This window comes from Diabrotica undecimpunctata, chromosome 3, assembly GCF_040954645.1.
Source record: "Diabrotica undecimpunctata isolate CICGRU chromosome 3, icDiaUnde3, whole genome shotgun sequence".
NCBI classification, from domain to species: Eukaryota; Metazoa; Arthropoda; class Insecta; order Coleoptera; family Chrysomelidae; genus Diabrotica; species Diabrotica undecimpunctata.
In genome coordinates, this window is record NC_092805.1 from 104,275,943 (window position 1) to 104,298,165 (window position 22,223).

The following is a 22,223-nucleotide window of genomic DNA, read 5'->3' on the forward strand; positions in this document are numbered from 1 at the left end:
AAACATGATGGAATCATTAAACAAAAGTCATCTCTGTTATAAAAATGGAGACATATGTAACAATTAGCTGACCCGGCGAACTTCCTACCTATACCATACTTTACAATTAAATAATGTGTCAATGTTCAATAACTAAAAATTAACAAAAAACCAAAGGAAAATGGTCCAAAATATTATGTAAGAGTTGAATAAATTTAATGCTTTCTAATAAATAACATTTTGTCTTTTTTTGGGATGCGTAAATATACAACGATGACAGATTCATTAGGGTTGAAATGTCAGTTGGTAGTTCAGGTTTCTCTCCTAGGTGGCGCTAGGAGTTATTGTCCCGGACAAACTGCATTTCCGTGTGACGTGTCATCCTAGCTTTTAGCTATATCGCCTAGTGAGAACAATAGTGGCGAAACTCGAAAATCAAGGATTTTGAGTTAAGTCCATCAACCGACATCTAAATATGCCCTCTTTCATGTGCAAGATCGGCGAACAATTATTAGATTTCCTTACCACTAGAGGGCAGCCACATGTCTTTAGAGTATTGTGAATTTGTCAAATATTTTGATGCATTATCGACGAACGTCAGAGCTTAAATTGAATCGGTTATTTCGAAAAGGCCACAACTCCAGAAATGTTAATTTTACAGGAAACGAAAAAAACGATTCATTTTGGTATTAATGAAGATACCTTTCTCTTTTCGGAGTAATGTCTCAAAATGTGATATCTGACGAAGTTTTATTAACAAATCCAACATAAAAAGGACAGGTACATAGGTACTCCGGATTTGTAGCAAATTAAATTATCTACAACTTTATTTTAACCGTAAAATAGAAAATATAAAAGTTTTAAACAAAAATAACTAAAAATTTTGGAACAACTTTTCTTTTGGGTTTTATAACTTTTATTCCTGTAATTTTACAATAAAATTACATCAAAACTATATCATAGATCCTTTTTCATAGAATAATTATCACTACAAATTTGTTTAGTTTCATTAATTTCTTTGGATTTTACAGCGCTTCGAACTTGAATACTCGCCATCTTGGAATAAGGGGGTGCCATCTTCTTATGTTATTATTAATTTATTATCGACCTATTCCGGCACCACAAAACTTATCCCACCTCGTAAGCTTGCGTAGCACGAAAAAACTCCAATGGACAGAGATAAAGTTTAATAAGAGCACCGTACGAATATTATTCCAAGATAAATGTCTTGGTAATGAAAAGTACAAAACAAACTAATAGACCTTCTTAAAACTGATCTATCAGAAGTGGGTTTTAGTGTCGACCAGGCTGAATCTCATGCAGATACAGTTATCATCCGTTCTGGTCTTGCTGCATTCCAAGCCTATGATTCTGTGACTGTCGTCGAAGCAGAGAACATTGAAATTCTTGTCTTGCTCACGACATTAGAAAGGGGGGAGTCCCAGGGAGGGGGCTAAAAAAAGTATGGAAAAATTTTAATACCAATCAAAACTTTCAAAACTCCAGCACCCCCCGAATTTCTGAAATTAATTTTCTGCAGATGCAAATGAAACAGTGAAAGTATGTGTGGTTGCCGACAAGTAGGCCTCAAATGCTCTTTAGTGTGCCTTAATTATTCTGGTGAAACCTGTAGTGATATTATGGAAATATTAAAATTGATCGGAAAATTCGAAAATGTTACCAACAATGACGCCAATTCTAACTTCCGTTCTTTCGCAAACATTCATTTTCAATACTGAATTAGATCCTGCACCGCAGCCTGTAGCAAAAAAATTTACTTAAACTATCGAATATTTAATGTATAAAAATTTATCTGATACGCCCCTGGCTGGTATGTATAATAATTCCGTGAAGTTTGTTTACACAGATGTTATGCGAAACATCCAAGAAAAATATTTAACTGCTAAGATTACATTTGCGTTTTAATTAAATAAATTCCTACAACTTTGAAAGCCCAACTCTTAAGATCCATAATCGAATAAAAAGCGTCATTAAAAACAGTTCTAATTCGCTGGCAGCGAACGCTGGACGGGAGTTGAAAAAAGTCGAATGAATCGGAGTAGAAGAAAAACAGTTAAGAGTTGGGAATTTGATTCGGAAGAAATATCTTTCGGCGTGTAGTCTTCAAAGCGGGCAATTTTTTGAGTTAAGAGGTGAATTTGGGCTCAAGATGCTATTTCACAGTCTTTGTTGAGTTAATCACCGATTTGTTGTGCCGTGTCCTATGTGAGGAATTTGTAAAACGGCGTTTCCAACATTTTGAGAGGTCCATATGTTTTTAAACAAAAGTTTTGAAGAGTGCAGTTTGTAGTCATCCAGGATAATCCGAAGCCCAATCAGTGTTCTACCCCCCCTCCCAATATTTGTCCATTTTGTGTTCCATGGTCGTCCCAGACCACTTGCAGTTTGTGTGGGACAGTGTTTTTGATTCAATTCCAATCCCAGAATTTTTCTTAAAGGAAATACCAATAAGTGATATCAGGTACTTTTTATTAAAATTATTCAAAGTAAAATAAACATTTTTTCGTTAATAAAAAGATTTGCTTTCATGACAAACTAAAAAATTATAAATAAATAAAATTATAACTTTTATGGATCAGCTGATTGTCATATTTCTTTTAAATAAAGTTAATTTTAATATTTAATAAATATTTTAAAAAGGTTTAATATTTCATTTCGACATATGACACGTCAGTATTATCCTTTTCTGACATTGGGTACATAACCATAATTTTGAATTCTGTTTTGTTTAAAGGTTAACCTCAATGTAAATAATCAAAATTATTATATTTTCATTTATAATAATTGTTTAAATTGCTACAAATAGCGCCCCTGTAAGGTTTGTTGATAAATTTTGTTAATATTGCTTGTAATAACTGTTGATGTGAAATAATATGTAATGTTTCTCTCTAAACCAGGAGATGTAGAATTAGTTCCTTTGATTTTCATCTTTTAAAAAAGAAAAGCCTTTCTTTCTATCCAGCAAGAGGATTCTTTTAAAGGTCATCCAATTCAAATAATTTAGGAACCTTCTTGTGTTTGTTGCCAAGGAAATGTCTCTAAATATTTTTTTGATTTCTTTCTTTGTATTTACCCCTTTCCAGTCCCTCAAATAAAGATACTTACCTACGACCCCATCTCTAGAATCAAAACAAGAGTGGCCGTTCGCAAACGTTTCGGTTTGTTTGCTTACCCTATCTCCAGCCCAGTAATTGCTGAGTCCCCACTTTCAACCCCTTATAAGCAATTATATATTGTTACAAGTGATTACCCAATGTGGTAGGCAAATCAAATCGTTACAAGCTTGGACCATCAAAGAAAATGAAAAAACAATAGCTGGTAAACAACTTCTTAAATATATAATTATGCTCAATATTATCTCGCCTTGAAAATGTCAGTGAATTGGGCCTCAAACAAAGTTGTAAGATAATTTCATTTGCTACAAATAATGCCAAATACAATTTTCTGTAGAATTGCTAGTTTACGAGATAACGCGAAAACCCTTTGAACCCTTTATTCCAAGATTGCTTGTATTCAAGAAACCGGTCAACTTCGGAGCGCTGTAAAATCCAGAGAAATTCAATTCGTAGTAAAAATTAAAAGCCCTCTATAATATTGCTCTGATGATATTTTATTGTAAAATGACCAGAAAAAAAATTATGTCTCAAAAGAAAATTTGTTCAAAAATTTTTAGTTATTTTTGTTTATAACATCTTTATTTATAATTTTTCGAATAAAGTAATACAAATAAAGTTGTAGAACATTTAATTTCCTACAAATTATGTTTTACAAAATTTTCTGTTGGGTTGCAAATTTACGAGATACAGCTCGAAATCCCTTTGCCACCTTTTTTCAAGATGGCGGCGGAGGACAAGAGTGTCGACTTCAAACTTGAACTTAAGCTTTACTAACCACCCCCACACATTCAAAAATAAAATTGGGTCCTCTCAAAAATGTAACTTTTCAATGGACTGTTAGCATAGTATAGTAAACAGAATACATTTAAAATGTCATTAATAAAATAAATTTTATTGTGTGTAATGAATTATATATAACTTTAATGTTATATTCCGTTAATTTGCTTAAAATAGAACAAAATTCAACATTCTTACTGAACATAAAATACAGAATATTAAATCATTTACTTTTCAGGTGATTGGAATTATTAAATTTTAAAGCCATCGTTTGAGGCTCACTAATCATCGCTCAATTAGTTATCGGTCTTCATGCATGGCTTTTACTTTAGCTGTTTTATAGAAAATATCTACTTACTCTGTGTACAGTTCTCCCATTATGGCGAATACAATAACGCTAAATACAACAGTAGTCAATTGATGACCTGCACCAATCAAAGCAGAAAAGAATAGAGAATGTGACGCTGGACGGAAAACATCCCCGTGTACTTGTTTCCAACCATATTCGTCTCCCAAATCACGTTCCTGTAAGAGAATATGAAAAAAAAAACAGATAAGTTAGATTCAAAAATTTTAAATCGTTAAACAAGTCTAATGATCCTGATGAAACTTGGTTATAACAACTATGCGAAAACAAAATAAAAATTTATTGTTAATTGGGCATTTTAACGGCCGGTTTCCGAAACGTTATTCAAATCTCCAATCATGTAATCAAGTATCAAATTTGATCAATTGTTAACAAGCGACAGGTTTCCGAAACGAAAATTATGGTAAAATTACGTGATCACCGATTATAGATTATTTGACATACGATTTTACATGGAAACAGTAGAATCGATTGCAATCGTTTATTATTTCTATACGAATTGTTCTTTATCTTGCTCTAAATTAAGAAAGTAATGTTGCTGTTTCACTTTACCATCATTCCTGTTTATGTGTAATCTGCATTCTGAAAATCAACAAACAAACATAACCTAACTAACTAATAATTTTGTGTCGTTCGTTAATGTTTACCAATTTGTCATTTATCATCTTTAATTCTTAAAATGAACCTTTGTAACAATATTTTTGGGTTCTTTCTAAACAACAGCTTTTTATAAAACACCTTAGGTTTATGTATCTTACAACGTAACCAAAGATTTTATTTTATTTACTTACAACCATTGGTACATAACCAAAGATTATAAGATTAATCGTCCAAAAATCTCAGATTACCTGACAAGCTAGTATGAAAAAAGTTTGACATAGATAAAACGATAATTAGCGTTTCGGAAACCCAAAATACTTCTGACAGGCTGTTAATCATCGATTATTTGCTTGTTAGATTAGTTAATGTGTGTTAGGTGATTGAAGTTTGATCGATGTTTCTGCAACTCAAAATGCATTTAATCGACTGTTAACAGTAGATTACCTAATTTTGATAATGATCAGCCTTTCGGAAACCGGCTGTAGGTGTAGGTTATTTAACATCTGATAGTTGGAAAAGATGCTTGAATTAATTAATCATTTAAAAATCGAATTAAGCGCTACACAAAAAATCACCATATCTTTTATTTTAATTTCAAGTCATACTATTAATAAGGCTCTGTATTATTACTATATAAAAATTTTTATTTTATTTATTTCATTTTATTTTTACAGTTTCACGATAGAATATAAGTAAATTTCGTTTTTTTAACTATTAAATTAATATTAGATAAATATTGTGAGCTCTGGCCCACTCATCATAGGCGGTTTATTTTGGTGGTTTTAACGATTCACCAAAAAGTCTATAATAGAGCGTTTCTCTATACAACGTGGTTGCCTGTCAACGCAATACAAAAAATATTAATGATTTGATGGACATCTATGAAAAATACTACGTTTCATAAATCATACAAAGTTAATTTAATATTTTGAAGAACAAAATCCAATCTCTTGGATTGCTTACTTACCATGTCATCTATATCTTCATCCTTGCTGTATCTTGCATAATCTTTCCTAAGTGTTCTCATAAGGATCATCGATACCAACCCTACTAAGAATATTACCATCATGAAGCTGTTAAATATGCTGAACCAATGAATCTGAAAATAAATAAAAAAAATTAGACTTTCATATTTTTTAAATCTAATGGTCTGTCAGCTACATAATGTTAAGACGAAGATTTATTATTATTTAGTGAAGACATACGTAAATCGGAAATATAATTTCGTAATGTGGAGACTTAACAGCGATGCAAGCTTCTTCTTCTTCTTTTTATGTAGACATGACTGCCTGTTTTTCAATGTGCCTCTAGTAAGTTGTCATTCCATCGTTTTCGTGGTCTTCCTACTAATCGTCTTCCTATTGGGGAACCGTCTCTTGCCATTTTACTACTCTATTTGTTGTCATTCAGCTTATATGATCGTTTCATTCCACTCTTCTATTTCTTACCCAGTTCTTGATATTCTCCACCTTGCCTCTACGTCGTATATCGGTACTTCTAGCTCTGCACCATAGTGTCTTACCATCAAGTGTTTTCATCTCTGCTGTTTCTAACATCCTTTTTGTTCTCTCTGTGTCAGGTCGTGTTTTTGCCGCGTATGTCATTGGTCTGATGACTGTTTTTTAAATTCTGTTTTTTATTTCTTTCCCGATATTTTTATTTGTCCATATTGTTTTATTTGCGCAACCTGCGGCTCTGTTTGCTCTATTCACTTGATCTTCCATTTCTGTTTCGAGCTTTCCGTAGCTAGATAATGTGATGCCTAGATATTTAAACTCCATCAATTGTTCTATTATTCTGACCTTTCAGCTTCAATTTAACACCTTAATAAATTAGCTATTATAACCATGCATCTTGTCTTTTTTGGTGAAGTTAACAGGTTAAATTTTCTGGCGGTTATATTAAATGGTGCAGCATACGTTGTAAATCATCTTCACTTTGAGATAGTAGTATTGCGTCGTCTGCATAGCAGATTATTTTAAGTTGTTTTTCTCTCATTTGGTATCCTTTTTTAGTTCTTACTTTTTTATTATTTCATCCGGGTTGGGATCATAATCAGGTTGAACAATAGAAGACTCAGAATCTCCTTGTCTTATTCCATTGCCAGCTTCAATAGGGTCAGTTAGTTCTTCTACTTTTTTGTGTTGTTTTGGTATTTTCGATCGTTTTAATTATTCCTAGAGGTATCTCTCTTGCGTACAATAGTGGACAACGTCCTTTAAATTTACTCGGTTAAATGACTTCTTAAGGTCCACAAAACATAGATATGCTGGTTTTTTGTATTCTAATGATTTCTCTTGCACTTGCCTCATTATAAATATAGCGTCGGTGCATGATTCTCCCGACCTAAAACTTGTGGTTTTTCTTTTAATGTTATAATTTCATTAAGTTTGTTCATTTGTTATGACTTTGGTTGTTAATTTTAGTGTTGTCTTTAATACATTAATTCCTCTGTAATTTTCCGGGTCCAATTTGTCTCCCTTTTTGAAGAGAGGTATTAGTATGCTTGATCTCCATTCTTGAGGAATTCTATTTTGTTATAGTATTTTTTTGATTATTTTTAATAGTTGTTTGGTCAGATCTGGTCCTCCGTACTTTAGGAGTTCGTTCGGTATTCTGTCCTCTCCGGGTGATTTTCTATTTTTGAATTTCATTAATGCTTCCTTTACCTCTTCCTGCTCAATATTTATTTCTTCGTTTGTCGTCACCTCTGGTGTTGGTAGTTCATTATCGTCACATTTAGCAAATAGGGATCGAAGTAATTTTTTCATGTTTCCTTCTGAATGTTTCGTTTTTATTAGTTCTATCATCTCTTTTCTTTGTCCTCTGGTCATTCTCCATATTTCTTTTTGTATTCTGTAGAAGTCATGTTCCATCTGGTTTTAACTAGCTCTACCAGTGTTAGCTTTTTATTGGCCTAACTAAAGTATTCATTTCATTTCTGATTCGTTTATAGTGGTTATATGAATGTTGTGTTTGTTGTGTTCTGTATTGTAAAAATGCCTTCTTCTTTTGGTTGATTCTGTTGCCGCGTTAATTGTTATTTTTAAGTTTTCCCCAGCTTTTCTCGATGTTATCGTTTTCTAATATTTTATTCCACGTTTTATTCCAACGATCCAAGCGGTCCTATTAATTTTGAGAAGTAGTTACAAGATCAAACACTTTTTTGTAATCTTAAACGAGATTATGAAAACGCTTTAAAAACCATAAAAATTATAAGCATTATCTTATCTGAATCTGTACACGCACCCTTTAAATATTCTCCCAACCTTCACTGATGATTGTTGTCTTTTGTTAATCAGTATAAGATCCCTTTTTCTGATCTGGTGACCTCCATGTTACTTTATCTATTTTAGGGTATTCAAATTTTGATGAACTTATTATCATGTTGGTTCTTGTTGCTAAGTTACAGAGTCTTAGGCCAGTTTCATTCTTGTTTTTGTGAACGGTATGCTTTCCTGCTCCGTATGGACGCATCTCCAGGTGGTGGATAAGGGAATGCCTTAAACGGTCCTGAGACCGGCGGGTAGGTGGGAAATAAAATACCACCCTGGAACCAAAACCGACGAAGGTGTGGCAACCCTAGCAGAAGAGTTCCTGACCCTCCAGGTTGGAGATTGAGCTTGAGACCAACAACTCCATCCCGCAAAAAAAACATTGTTACGAGATCTACAGCTAAAGAAGCAGGACGGAACTACGACAATGACCAATGCAACGAAATAAGGACAAAAATTTAAAAATATACACATGAACATGTGCGGACACTTTATGAACCTGGAAATCTTCAAACATTAATAGATGTACTAACTCAATATAAAGCATACATTACTGCTGTGCAAGAAGTAAGATGAACTGGCCAAGGAAATATCCAAAAAAGATAATATGATATCTATTACAGCTGTCACAAAATCAATCATCAATTCGCGATCGCATTCATTGTTAACAAAACAGCAAAACATCTTATTATGGACTTAAAACCAATAAGCAGACAAATATATTATCTAAGAGTAAAAGGTAAGTTTTTTAACAGCAATCTCATAAATGTACACGCTCCAACTGAAGACAAAGAAGAGGATGTCAAAGACCAATTCTATGAGGAAATAGAGACCATCTACGACAGATGTCCCAGAAACAAAAACAAGATCATAATTGGAGATCTTAATGCAAAAATAGGGAAACAAAATATATATTGTCCATATATCGGAAAATGTAGTGTTTATGATGTCACCAACAATAAAGGAAACGGAACAATAGGATTTGCAGTTTCCAAAAGCATGGTTGTTGGAAGTACCTACTTCCCCCACAAGAGTATTCCTAGATCACATCCTAATAGATCCCAGCATTTCTTTAATTTATGTATGTACTTATCTTGGGGTAAATATAGATTCAGACCACTTCTTGGTAGACGCAAAAATAAGAGCAAGAATCTCAAGTGCAAAAAAGGAAAAGGGTAAGAAATGCACTCGCTACAATTTAAAATTCTTGAAAGAGTCCCGCAAACTTATCAAAATTACCTTGAAAATTAAAACACAATAGATGAGAATTTAACAGCTAGCGAGCAAAGGGATATACAGTGCGTTAAGTTTTGGATTAGATATTGTACACTACATAAAGCGCTAAAATCGGCAACATTGCCTCGTACGAGGTAATTGTAATTCCCGATCTCTTCCGACACCATGACAGAAAATCATTTAGTAGCACGTAACAACGGATGGAATGCATATCTCGTATTGCGTATGCCCGGTTCATTTCTTAGAGTCCATAAACTCGATAAAAATATACTGACCTTTATAAAGCGGTGCATTTGTATCGGTTTTTAATAATATGAACAATTTTTTGTGGTTGAATTAAAAATAAAAGCGCATTTGTTTAAAAAGATAAAACAAAAAATAGACTCTTATTGAAAATAAAAAGTAATTTCTAATAAAATAAGAAATAATTCTTTATACCCTACAGAAATGATTCAAATATTTGACCTTCTACGGCTGAACAGTATCCCAATCTGTCACTTTTCTGGTGTCACGTTGAGCTTGACATTTACTGCAACTTTTGAGACAATAAAAACTCAAAAGTTTTAACAATATTATGAATTTAGTGTACGCAAGGAATTGGTCCCCTCTCAAAAAAATACAGAAAATAAATCTACAAACTTTTATCCAGCATTACCACCCTAAAACCTTTTTATTATTTGAACTTTTTCTGCGGGCGTATAAACAGACATGTTTACAAAAATAAATTAAAGATCTACGCTGTTACCGCTTTAAACAACCACTGTATAATGACAAATTATGAGCGACGGGTCAACGAAGCAGGTTCGTAGAAAGTCGACGGGGCAGTGTTGCTATTTATAGGGTGTATATCTAATTTAAAACTTAACGTACTGTGTATATAAAAGAACAATTAAGGAAGTCGCAAATGACATCCTAGGACCAGAAGAACACACTCCACCCAAAGGTTAATTCGATGATGAATGTGAAGATATCAATAGAAGAAAAAAAATGCATATAAACTTATGTAACAAAGAAGAACTAGATTATGCAACAGTATTGAGTATTAAACTAGATTATGCAAGAACTTTAATTATTACAGGGTCAAAATGAAACTAGAAAGTTCTATATCATAAACAGGACAAGAAAAGAATTAAAATCAAGGTAGAGATAAAAATGGACATATAGTTAGTATCGGTGATGCAGTACAAAGCAGATGGGATGAGGGTTTCAAAGAACTACTTGGTACCAAAGTGGAAAATGATATGTCGCCCCAAATACCAAGAAATAACATCCACATAGAACCTCCTTCAATATTGGAAGTGAGAGACGCAATCATATGTCCCCAGGAGTGGACTGTATCCACGCAGAGCTCACAAACCATGAAGGTAACATCACTATGCACCAAATTCACAGCATAAGTCAAAGTCTAGGAAGAAGAACAAATGCCAGAGGAATGGTGCACTGGATATGTCCACTGTGCAAAAAGGGAGAGAATGTAAAAATTATAGGCGTATAACTCTTCTGAACACAATATACAAAATATAGCCTATACAGCCTTTTAAGTATGTACATAAAGAACTCCTTGGTGAATATCAAAGTGGTTTTAGGCCAGGTAGGTCAACAATTGACCAGATTTTTGTACTACTCCAAACCTTAGAAAAACCCAATGAATTTAACATTGATACCTTTCATCTCTTTGTGGACTTTAAGTCAGCCTACGATTGCGTCCAAAGATGTAAATTATACGAAGCCATGAATGAACTTAACATTCCCCATAAATTAATAAGATTTGTAAAAACAACTGTGATTAAAGTCATCTGCAGAGTGCAAATACAAGGCGATCTGTCACAAGCCTTTGAAACATGCGGGGTTATGGCAGAGAGACGTGTTGGCGTATTATATCTTTAATATAGCGTTAGACAAGATTATAAGAGATGCCCAGTTACACAAAGATGACGAAATTTCATAACCAGTTGTACATTTAATCGTTTTTCTATTTCTTCTTGGTAAGCAAAAAACTCTTCTATGTACTCTTTCCACTTGTATACTTAATTGTCGACATCAATGTCAATTTAAAAACATTTTTCTGTAATAAGTTTCCATTTTATTATGAATGGTATAAATTATCAGATACCTTTATTAATAGACCTATATTAATAGACCAAATAATATCACAGCTAATAAAATATGTTTTAAAAATCGCAAAATGGTATATTTGGGCCACATATAAAGAGGAAAATATGGAATTCATGCATGAAAGAAAAAAACAAAATTCGTGGACTGATTAAAACGTTATTTTGAAAAACTAGACTTTCATGTTACAATAAAACATAGTTTTATAGTATTTGTCCCATTGTGAAATAGTCGCTATGAATAAAATAAAATATATTACTTAACAATGGTTCTCTTTTAATGTACTCGTTATGCACATGCTATTGTTTTAACAAATCAATATGCAATACAAGTTTTTATAATATCCTTACTTTCACTATTTATCTAAATATTAAATTTAATCATCTCCCACATTTATTTATAGTTTATTGGTTTTAACACAGTTATATTAATAATAAAAATAAGTAATAAAATATACAGTAAGGCGTTATTATTATTAGGAATAACACTTTTATTTTCTATTATCTACGTTTAATAGTTTATTGTTAAAGTTATTAGAAACATGTAATTTAAATGCTTTGAAAATCAATAAAAAATGAAAACTTCAACAAAGATAAAAAATACTAAACTGAAATCTTATATAAATTTACTCCCAACTCCCCCAAAGAGGGTGAAAGAAAATACTTTAGATTCAGATCTGAACCAAGTGATGGTCAATGCAAACGCCTATTGCTAACCTAATTTAGGTATTGCTCAAAAATTTTGTTGTTAAAGTCTCACATTATCTTGCATGAAAATGACATAATAAAGTATAGCAAAAATGATCTTCTACCACTTCCATAATGTGTCAGCTGTGGGCACATAATGACTGTGAGCTGTCAGGAAACATTTTGTATTAAACAGTTCCTGAAGATATATTCTGTAACAGATTTCTGTCACTGTCATTTCTGATACCTGGAATGTATCTATTAGTTGTTTGCCTCACTGTGCACTGCAGGACTCTGAGATGCTGCAATGTGATTTGAACTCAGTAAGTCAATGGTTCGATGATAAAACAATGTTTCTAAACACTTCTAAATGTCATGTTTTTACTATCAATACAAAATTTCTAGCACTGTGCTTGGAAGAAAGAACACTTGCAAAGATCTTGAAGTAATGTTTTAGCAACATCAGCATACAGAACTCTTGGTTTCATAATTCGTAATTCAAATTTTTTTAAAAGGTTTCTCTAATATCATTATACAATACACTGGGAAGACCTCACTTGGAATAAGCCTCTATTATATGGGCACCACAAGCCGAATTCAATTTTGATCTGATTAAAAAGGTTCAAAACCGATTCTTGAGGTTTCTTTATGTCAGAAAGTTTGGTATCTATGCATACATGATTTCCTATAATGCTATGTTAACTTGTTTTAAAGTTCAGCGACTGGATAATAGAAGAAATTTTCATTCAACACTTTTTATTTACTATGTTATAAATCACATTAAATATAAAGATTGCTTTTTTATAAATAATATTAAATGTAATGTTCCAAAAATACATCTAAGAATTAATAACAAACGACTGTTCTCAACTAATAAGACTGATTGTTCACCCATAAATAAGATGTTAGAAGAATGTAACCATGTGATAATTAACTATGATATAGAGTTTTTAAATTCTTCTGTAAAACAAATAAAAGTTGCTTTTGAAACAAATTTCTAGTCTGCATAAGTTGTTGTCTTACAATTTAGTTTAGATGTATAGTGTTTTTTACTTGTTTTATTCTGTCTAGGTTTAGTTTTTAATAGTTATTAGTTTTTAGCAGTAGTAAGCACTCTTTTATTGTAATAACAATCACTTTGTGTTTTAAAGGAGGTTAAATAAATAAATAAATAAATATTTGGCGAGTATCTATGCCATATCCCGGTGTTTTTTTAAACTTTTGTCTCAAGGTTGCAATCTGATGAATTGTCGATTTACCACCTCTAAAACCAGCCTGGTTTTTTTTATTATTCGTTCTGCATATGATGCAGCACAGTGGAGAACATTTTATAAACTGCATTTAGAAGTGTAATTCATATGTGGTTAAAGCATTCAAAGATATCTCCCTTTTTTATGTATTGTGCAAAGAATTCCAATATTCAAATCACTGGGGAAGGATTTATTTGCTCATATTTCTTTTATGAGCTGCTAGTGCCACTATGGTAAAAATAAGGAATAACTGAAAAATATGAATTTTTGATAATAAAGTTAAACAAAAACTATCCAAGATTGTATGGTGTACTATAAGTACAATAATGTATGGGATGTACTGTTACAAATAACAAAGCTAATGATTACATCATGTGTAACTGGAAGTGATATGGGTCTGCAAATATTTTACACATGTACATAGATTAGTTAAAGTTATGCAAAGGTGGAAATTATCAGATTTCAAATATAGTGTAATCTAATGTTCAAGTCTATGTGGAACACCCTGTACTTATGGAGAATAATAAACTATATTACTTACCCTATGTTGAAAGAAATTATGGTCTAAATACTTGTCAAATCTATCTTCAAACTTAATATTTGTTTTTTTCCAGATAACCTCATATGTGAACTTTAACTGAGTAGTGGGTTTCAATTCAACTTTTTCTTCTGATGTAAGATTAACATCGATAATTTGTTTGCCATTGTAACCAATTTCAAACTTCTTGTGAGTCCAAATGTAGTAGCTGTTGTCCTTCATTTCTCCAACTACACCCCATATGGGCAGGTCATCAATGTACATCTGGTACCAATAATGGTTTTTCACTGCATATACAAATGCTTTGTATTTTTCTTCATCAAGTTGTACAGCACAGTAATCTCCTCTAGACATATTAACTAAAATACAGATGAAATATAGACTCAGTAAAAAGGTTATAGTGTTATTAACTTACTTTTAAATTCAATTTCTATTCCACTGAATTCAAGTTCTACCCCTTGGAGCGCCTCGCTTAGTGTTTCATGGTAATGGCTGATAGTATCTTTGGATCCAATACAAAATGGTAGCGAAAAGTATGCATATGTCTCTTGCCTATTATGGTAGGGTCCAACGGTATTCATCCATAGTACTACCTCTTCATTATCTTCATACTAAATACATATGAAATGGTTAGTTTTTTATATAGTAATTTTTTTAATATAATGCCAAATTTGAGGTTTCGCAAAAAAGGAACAATGTCCATTTCATGCAGTAAGAGAAAAATGAGATTAATTGATTCATCAAATTTTATTGTTTAATCCGTAAGTGAATTTATTTTAGAAATTATGAAATTTCATGAGGGACATTTACAAAAAGTTACTTTTTGAAATATTATTTATTATTTTTTTTTATAAAAATTTCTCAATAAAAGTTGGGTCAGCCAAAGATAGCAGTAATAAAACATCAAATAGAATTTTTTTTTCTCACAAAAAAATTAAATATTAATGGTTATTTCAAAGTTAAAATAATTAGTAATCAGCTTTATTCCTGTCAGAACATCTTCAGCACCAAGGTCTGTAGATCTTCTAGGATTTTAAAAAGAAAAAGTCTTGTATTCACTAATTTAATGGAATAACTTTCAAATTATTAACTTTCAGAACCATTATTCATTAATAATATGCATTATTCATAATATTTGTACAGGAGAACAAAAGTTACACTCTCGAGAGTTCTAGAGAGAGAACATGTTAATTCTCAAGAATAGTGGCTGAATTAAGTTGAAAAGGAAATTTAAGGTAAAATTTTTACAAAAAAATCCTTACATTTAAAAATTCTTTGAGATTGGCCAAAATACATATTATACAAAGCAGTTTTGAGACTCACAGTCCTCTATACAAGCGAAACATGGGTGCTAAAGCAAACACAAGAAAAAAAAAATAGATATACGAGAAAGGAAAATATTGAAAAAAATTTTGGACATATTAAACAGGGAGAAGTATATAGAAAAAATATTAATAAAATCTTCCTCCTCCAACTTAATTTTCCAGCACTTTAAATGTGTTCCAATTTCATCCTAAGGATACATATTAAATTACTATTTCTCTTTTTCTCAGTGGTAACTTTAGTTTTTTTAGTATTTTACCCAAAGTCTTGAGATACATATTTTTACACACTTCAGTACTTTACCCATTTACATTGTTAATAGATTACTTTCTTCTGTATCAATGTCTACTTTCATTAAAATTTTGTTTCCTTAATGTTTGAGTTCCAAATGCTTATTTCTATTATCTTTATTTATCCTTTTAAAGCATTTTAATTGGCATTTACAGAGTGCTTTTATCTCTTCCCTTTTTGTCAGTTCCATCCTTTCATACATACTCTTGCTCTTGCTCCTTGAACTCTTTTTTGATAGTTTATGTACATATATGGATTTTTCTAAGGTGTTTGATAAAGTTATTTTAATCAATCATATTGTCCTGTTCAGAAAATTGGAGTTTTAAGGTTCTCTAGGACCTCTTTCATTTAGTATTTTGTGAATGATATTTGGGATTATTTGATAATCTTAAATTTTACTTAAATGTGACTCATAAAGATGATTGTTTATTGCTTCAGTCTCACTTAAATAGGTTGGTTGATTGGTGTAAGGTGAATAGCATGGAGCTTAATGCTGAAAAGTGTCCCTGCATCTATTTCTCCAAAAGAAAGATACATGTGAAGTTCAATGATAAAATTAATAAATTGTATCAAGAGTTTCAGTAATTAAGGATCTGGGAATTTATCATCTCTATCTTTTGTCTTCCATATTGATGATATGGTTTCCAGAGCTTCCGAGATTGTTTGACTGTATTAAGAGATTTATTAGAGATTTTAACGACATTTACACAGTCCATCTTTCATATTGTTCCCTTGTTAGACCTCTTTTGGAATTAGTCTTTGATGTGAAATCCATGCTATACAGGCTACATCCACAAAATCTAACAAATACAATGAAAATTTTTAAGGTCATCATCATCAGTGGAGCTACAGCCCTAGATGAGCTTTAAACTTTAATTTTTTGTAGAATAATTTGTAATCCCTTCTACAAATAATTAAATAATGGTTTTATAATGCATTCTGTATCATGTGTGGTGTGCCTAATGTCTGCAAGTAATAATCCTTTAACAACCAATCTTCAATGCAGTGGAGATTGGCTCGTTATAGAGTATTTTAAAAGTATTTCAAGGACCAATATCCACACATTAGCCCTTTTTCTTTTAAACTATAATAAAGTTAAGCCATTTTATAAGTCAAATACTTAAGTACCGCAATGGTTGGGGAATTGGTCTTTTCTCAGAGGAAAATATAGAACCTAAGTAGTTCACATGAACCAGTAGCCACTAAAGCAACTTCTAGCCCTTTTCCAAGATCCAGAAATATTAGAATGTTCTCATGACATATTCTTGACTCCAAACTTGTATCACCCTTCGATTACAAATAAATGCTGCCTTTAGTATGAAACAATTAATATTCTAACCTTTTGCTTTCGTTAATGGACTTTTTATTTTTCTTCTTTAGTATATAAGGAGATACAAAACAAGATTTTAACTACTAATATAGATGTCAGTCAATTTCATTAAAAATCCAGATTGAGAGAAAATTAATCATTTGCAATGAGTAATTAAAGGTGTTTATCTTGAAAGATATAAACTTTCTACCCTTATACTCACTAAAAAACAAATATGCATTCTTTCAACTGCAGAATGCTACAGTATAAGCACTGGGCATCTGACTGCAGTAAGCCTAAGGAGTCAAAAAAGGAACTGAAGATTTAAAAAAAAATCAAAACCCCTCGAATTATTAATGATGCAAACTAAGTTAAGAGTCTATAAACAGTTTTATATGTTATGTGTTTTATATGTTTTATATGTTATCAATGTTATAATGGTATACTAGTCACGAAAGAACATAACATCACTAATAAGCCTAAATCATTTTGGGATTTTTTTCTAAGCTAAGTGTAAAAACAACAATATTCCTTATTAAGTCTCACATAGTGGAATTGTCTGCAATGGGTAGGACATGTAGCCAGGCCCAGAAATTGAACATGACAAAAAAAAGACTAACAGCAACCAGTGAGAGTAAGAAGATGAGACAGACCAAAACTGAGGTGGACAAGACTGGGTAAAACAGGATTCCAAGAAGATGGGTATTGCCAAGTAGAAAATCCAAGCAAGGGACAGTGTATAATGATGAAGAAAGCTTGAGAATGTCAAGGAACTTTAACCTGTAGCACAATAATGATGATGATCCCCACTTGGTTTTGCATCTCTCATAATTCATAATGATCTTTTAATAAACTAGTGTAGTGTAGAGTACAGTTTAACTTAAAAATTGACGTAAACAGTTTGATTTAAACTAATTATGTATAATATTGTAAATCACATTATATCATTGTCCAGAACTTTTAAATACCCACATTTTATGTTCTACCCTTTTTAATCATACAAACCATGGATTTAATCCCTTTATACCATGAGCTATAACACTAGCTAATTTTCTATCAAACAATTTGTGTGTTATGTCCTTATTTTTAATTTAATTACATTATACATTCTGGTAGTTTGTAATTTGAAATGATTTCAAAGAAATAATATATAATTTTTGTTATAATCTGCTTTATTCATTATCATCATCAGCAGCATCATCATCATCAGTAAGAAATCTTTAACCCATTTACGGCCAAAGGTGCGTAAACGCAACCTTTATTGTTAATTTTTTTTTGGCCCGAAAATAATTTTTTTAATGTTTTGTTTTTATTGAAGTAACATCTCAATAGATTGAGGTATATAGTATCATTTTTCTTTTGACAAAAATATTACTTTTTAAATATTTTAAGATTATTATAATTTTGCATAATTTAATGATTTATGCACATCTTCATACAAAAAATTTTTCCGATGTTAATTATAACTTTAATTTATATTTTGTATTCTATAATTATAAAAATATGTTGAAATTTTTATTATTCTAAAAACTTATTTATTAATACTTTAAAAATAAGGTCTATAATTGCATGTTTATACGATGGATTCGTATACGCACCTTTGGCCGAAACCATATTATATTTTTTTCGTAGACTAAACAATCTGAAATTACGATCTCATCAATAGTCAATACACTTCATTCACTATTTATAAAATTGCTGTGTGCTGTAAACGTTATATTTGCTTTTTTATATATATTGTCACCAATTTTTGAAATAATTAACCGAAAGTTTGCACAATTTGGAGTTTTTGCAAAAAATCTTTCCATTGACGAGGAAATGGTTCAATATTTCGGGCGACATTCGTGCAAAATATTTCATCCGTGGAAAACCTGTTAGATTTGGTTTTAAATTATGGTGTTTATGTTCCGATACTGGTTATTTGTTCAAATTTATTCCATATGGCGGAAAAACTGAGAAAACAGATAATAGTTTTAGCTTAGGAACGGCAGTTGTTTTGAATTTACTTTCGATAGTTAAAAACCCACAGCAACATAAGGTTTTTTTCGACAACTTCTATACATCATATGCTCTTTTTGGACTATTGAAAGAAAAAGGATTCTTTGCAACAGGAACAGTAAGGGAAAATCGCACTGCTAAGTGTCCTCTAGAAGAAAACAAAATTATGAAAAAAAAAGGAAAGAGGTTCATATACATGTGCATTCGATTCCAATTTAGAAGTTTTGGTGACAAGATGGAACGATAATTCAGTGGTGACTGTAATAACAAATACATGTGACGTTTTACCCCTTATGCAAACCAAACGTTATAACCGTAAAGAACACAAAGAAATTCTTATCCCTCAGCCTAATGTAATTCACCAATATAACCAATACATGGGTGGAGTGGATCTGCATGATAATGGCATTGTGAATTACCGTATTAAAATAAGAGGAAAAAAGTGGTGGTGGCCGTTGTTTACTAACGTGATTGACAGTATGGTGATCAATAGTTGGAAAATTTTTAAAATTGCGAATGATTCTAAAATTTCCCAGCTGGAGTTTCGTTCGAGATTGGTTCTTAACTTACTAAAATATAGTGGACTTGCAGAGAATAGTGAAGAAACCGCTACATCATTGTCAAACTCAGAATATGGACGTCCATCTAAATTTGCTTTACCAGATGAAACTAGATTCGACAATATTGGCCACATTATAAAAAGAGACGATAATAGTGCAAGAAGAAAATGTCGGATGTGCAAAAGTAATACTATTTATTTATGTAAAAAATGAATGTTTCGAAAATTTTCATCTTAAAATTTAATTTACAGTTAAGATACAATATGTTCCATTTTTAAAAATTGTATGCGTATTCGGCCAAAGGTGCGTATACGCACCCACCTGTTTTTCCTTTCATGAGAAAAAAAAATTCTTTTTGGTTGTAAATTAGTCTTAATGTATGTGTTTTTAATCCAATCTAATAAATCAATTGTCAAATTTCTCTTTGTTGATTGTCTCGGCCCTTAATGGGTTAACTAAGAAATTACAGTACATTTAGGTACAAGCAACTAAAGTATTTTTAAATATATTTGAGTATAACATGCAGCAAATTAAACTTATTAAAGTGATATATGGTTGAATGCTTGAATATATGAACTTTAATCAAATAAAAGGCATATAGTGAGCACAGTTTTTTATTAAATCTTGCCATATACTTTCGCTCCTACAAATTCACCAAATTGTTGGTAAGATTAAATAAAAAACTGTGCTTGATATCTGCCTTTTATTTGATTAAAGTTAAACTTATTAGTTCATAAGGTTTTATTATACAATTTGCATTTTAGTTAAATTTTGCAATGGATAGTATATTTTATTATCTTTCATTTTGTGATATTGACGATTTATGTATTTTTAGTAAATTTTAAATTGTTATTATAATTTTTTTGACTTTCTGTAAGCTTTGTCCATAAAACTGTACAATTTTCAGTAACAATAAAGCATATTTTGTCCAAGCCATCACTCTCTATCAATCTTGGTTTACCTCTACTACTATTTAATACTGGTGCCACTAATAGGGTTTGCCTGGGTCTGTAATTTTCATTCACCAAGCTCAATCGTTGCTATGGGTTCTATGTTCTTGCACCCTTTGATGTTTTGGTGTAATTTTGTATTTGTTATCTTTTTATAACTCATCCACCCTCTAGTCATTACAGTAGTTTTTTACTTATTTTTTCATTATTGTAATTCCTTGCTTCCTACTATATTATTCATTATTAAATGGTGTTGTTTATTTTGACATTTAAGTACTATTTAAGGGAGAAATATTTGAATTTTCTTTTTTTATTATAAATTATTCACTAATTTTATTACTCTTTCTTTAAGGTTTATACTTTATATTAAAATCCTTATGCAGTACACCCTTCATTTTGGCCAAAAACTATTTATTATTTATGTCTGAGACCACCATAATTATTTCATAAATATCTAACTCATACAACTTCAAAAGAGAAAGTATACCTAAACACATAAATCATATAACTACAATATCTGACAAATTTTTTCAGACAAGAAATGGATTCATCTTTAATTAATTTATAAACTCATAGACTTCTATTATGAACTACAGAACTTTACAAAAGAAATATTCAGAGTTTACATCACCATGACAATAATAAATATTTCATGTATTACGTATTTAGAATTCTGTATGATGAATTTATATATACAAATAATTTCCAGTTGTCTATGTATTTAACATTTATTTATTAAAATATAACAGTTATTAGTCATATTATTCAATTATTGATAGTATAACATTAGTACTTACACAGGAAAAATGTATATACTTTAGATATTCACTAATCTTTACAATATATATATAAGTACTAAAAATAGGCAGAGTACCTTTCCGACCACATGTTATTAGGATTATCTATTCCTCCCCAAAAATTTATTATAAGTAACAAAGCTGTGATTGTTATATTCTGTTGTATCAGTATCATTCTTAGTTATCTGTCAACTTTTAAAAGCAGCTGTGCAATGAACATTTAAGTTATGCATTCTCAACCAACGTGTTTTCTATAAGCCTTATATTATTCAGAGGAGACAGTAAATCAGAGTAAATAAAACATAGGATAGGATCTTCCAATAAGCAATGAAAGTGAAACTAAACAACAAATAAACTCTAACCCAATGTATAATCGTTTCTGTAAGTACATCCTAAAGAATTATACCAATATTCTGGTATCGACATTTTAAATTTATTTATGAATATAATCAACGTGTATATTTGCTGCCACAATTATACATTATGTTTATTTCTGATTAGCCAAAAAAAAACTGTTCCTACTTACGATGTGATTGTGTTCGTCGGTAAACGCCCCAACTACGAACGAAAGCACAAGTACTTTACAAAGAAGATACATAATTACTACTGTTTTTCATCAAATTTGCCAAAACTAATCGAGCCACGGATTACTTTTATTTCCGAAATCACCGGAACAAATACATCTTCTACACTCTACACGTAGACAGAAAAAATTTGTGCCTGGCTCTGCGCATAAATAAACTAAACATAGATGGCGCATTGACACTTTGACAGTTATGACTATTTGCAAAAAGTATTTTGTATGTAGTTGAAATAATGGAACTTATCGTTAAGTTAAGTTGAAAATGTGTAAAATCTACAAATAATCAAAACATACGGCAAATTTAAGTTCTTCATTAATTATTTGATTAGGGAATATAAGTTTATTAAACCGTTTTGTGTGTTGCCTAACACTAGACCAAAATTTATTCTTAGAACATAGATTATAGATTATAGATTTGATTTTCAATCCCCATGACGCTTTAGACTGCAAGTTCT

At 31.1% G+C, this 22,223-nt stretch overlaps 1 protein-coding gene across 1 annotated transcript in view; it reads right to left on the reverse strand.

The window, feature by feature from the left end:
• The window catches only part of TM9SF3 (transmembrane 9 superfamily protein member 3), a 28,489-nt gene extending 6,575 nt beyond the window's left edge, over positions 1–21,914 (reverse strand). The window contains exons 1-5 of the mRNA XM_072526471.1: positions 21,712–21,914; positions 14,373–14,568; positions 13,961–14,316; positions 5,828–5,959; positions 4,252–4,418 (exon numbers count right to left, since the gene is read on the reverse strand). Coding sequence (XP_072382572.1) covers positions 4,252–4,418; positions 5,828–5,959; positions 13,961–14,316; positions 14,373–14,568; positions 21,712–21,783 — 923 coding nt within the window. The 5' untranslated portion in view covers positions 21,784–21,914. The remainder of the gene's footprint in view (positions 1–4,251; positions 4,419–5,827; positions 5,960–13,960; positions 14,317–14,372; positions 14,569–21,711) is intronic.
• Between the last annotated feature and the right edge of the window lie 309 nt (positions 21,915–22,223).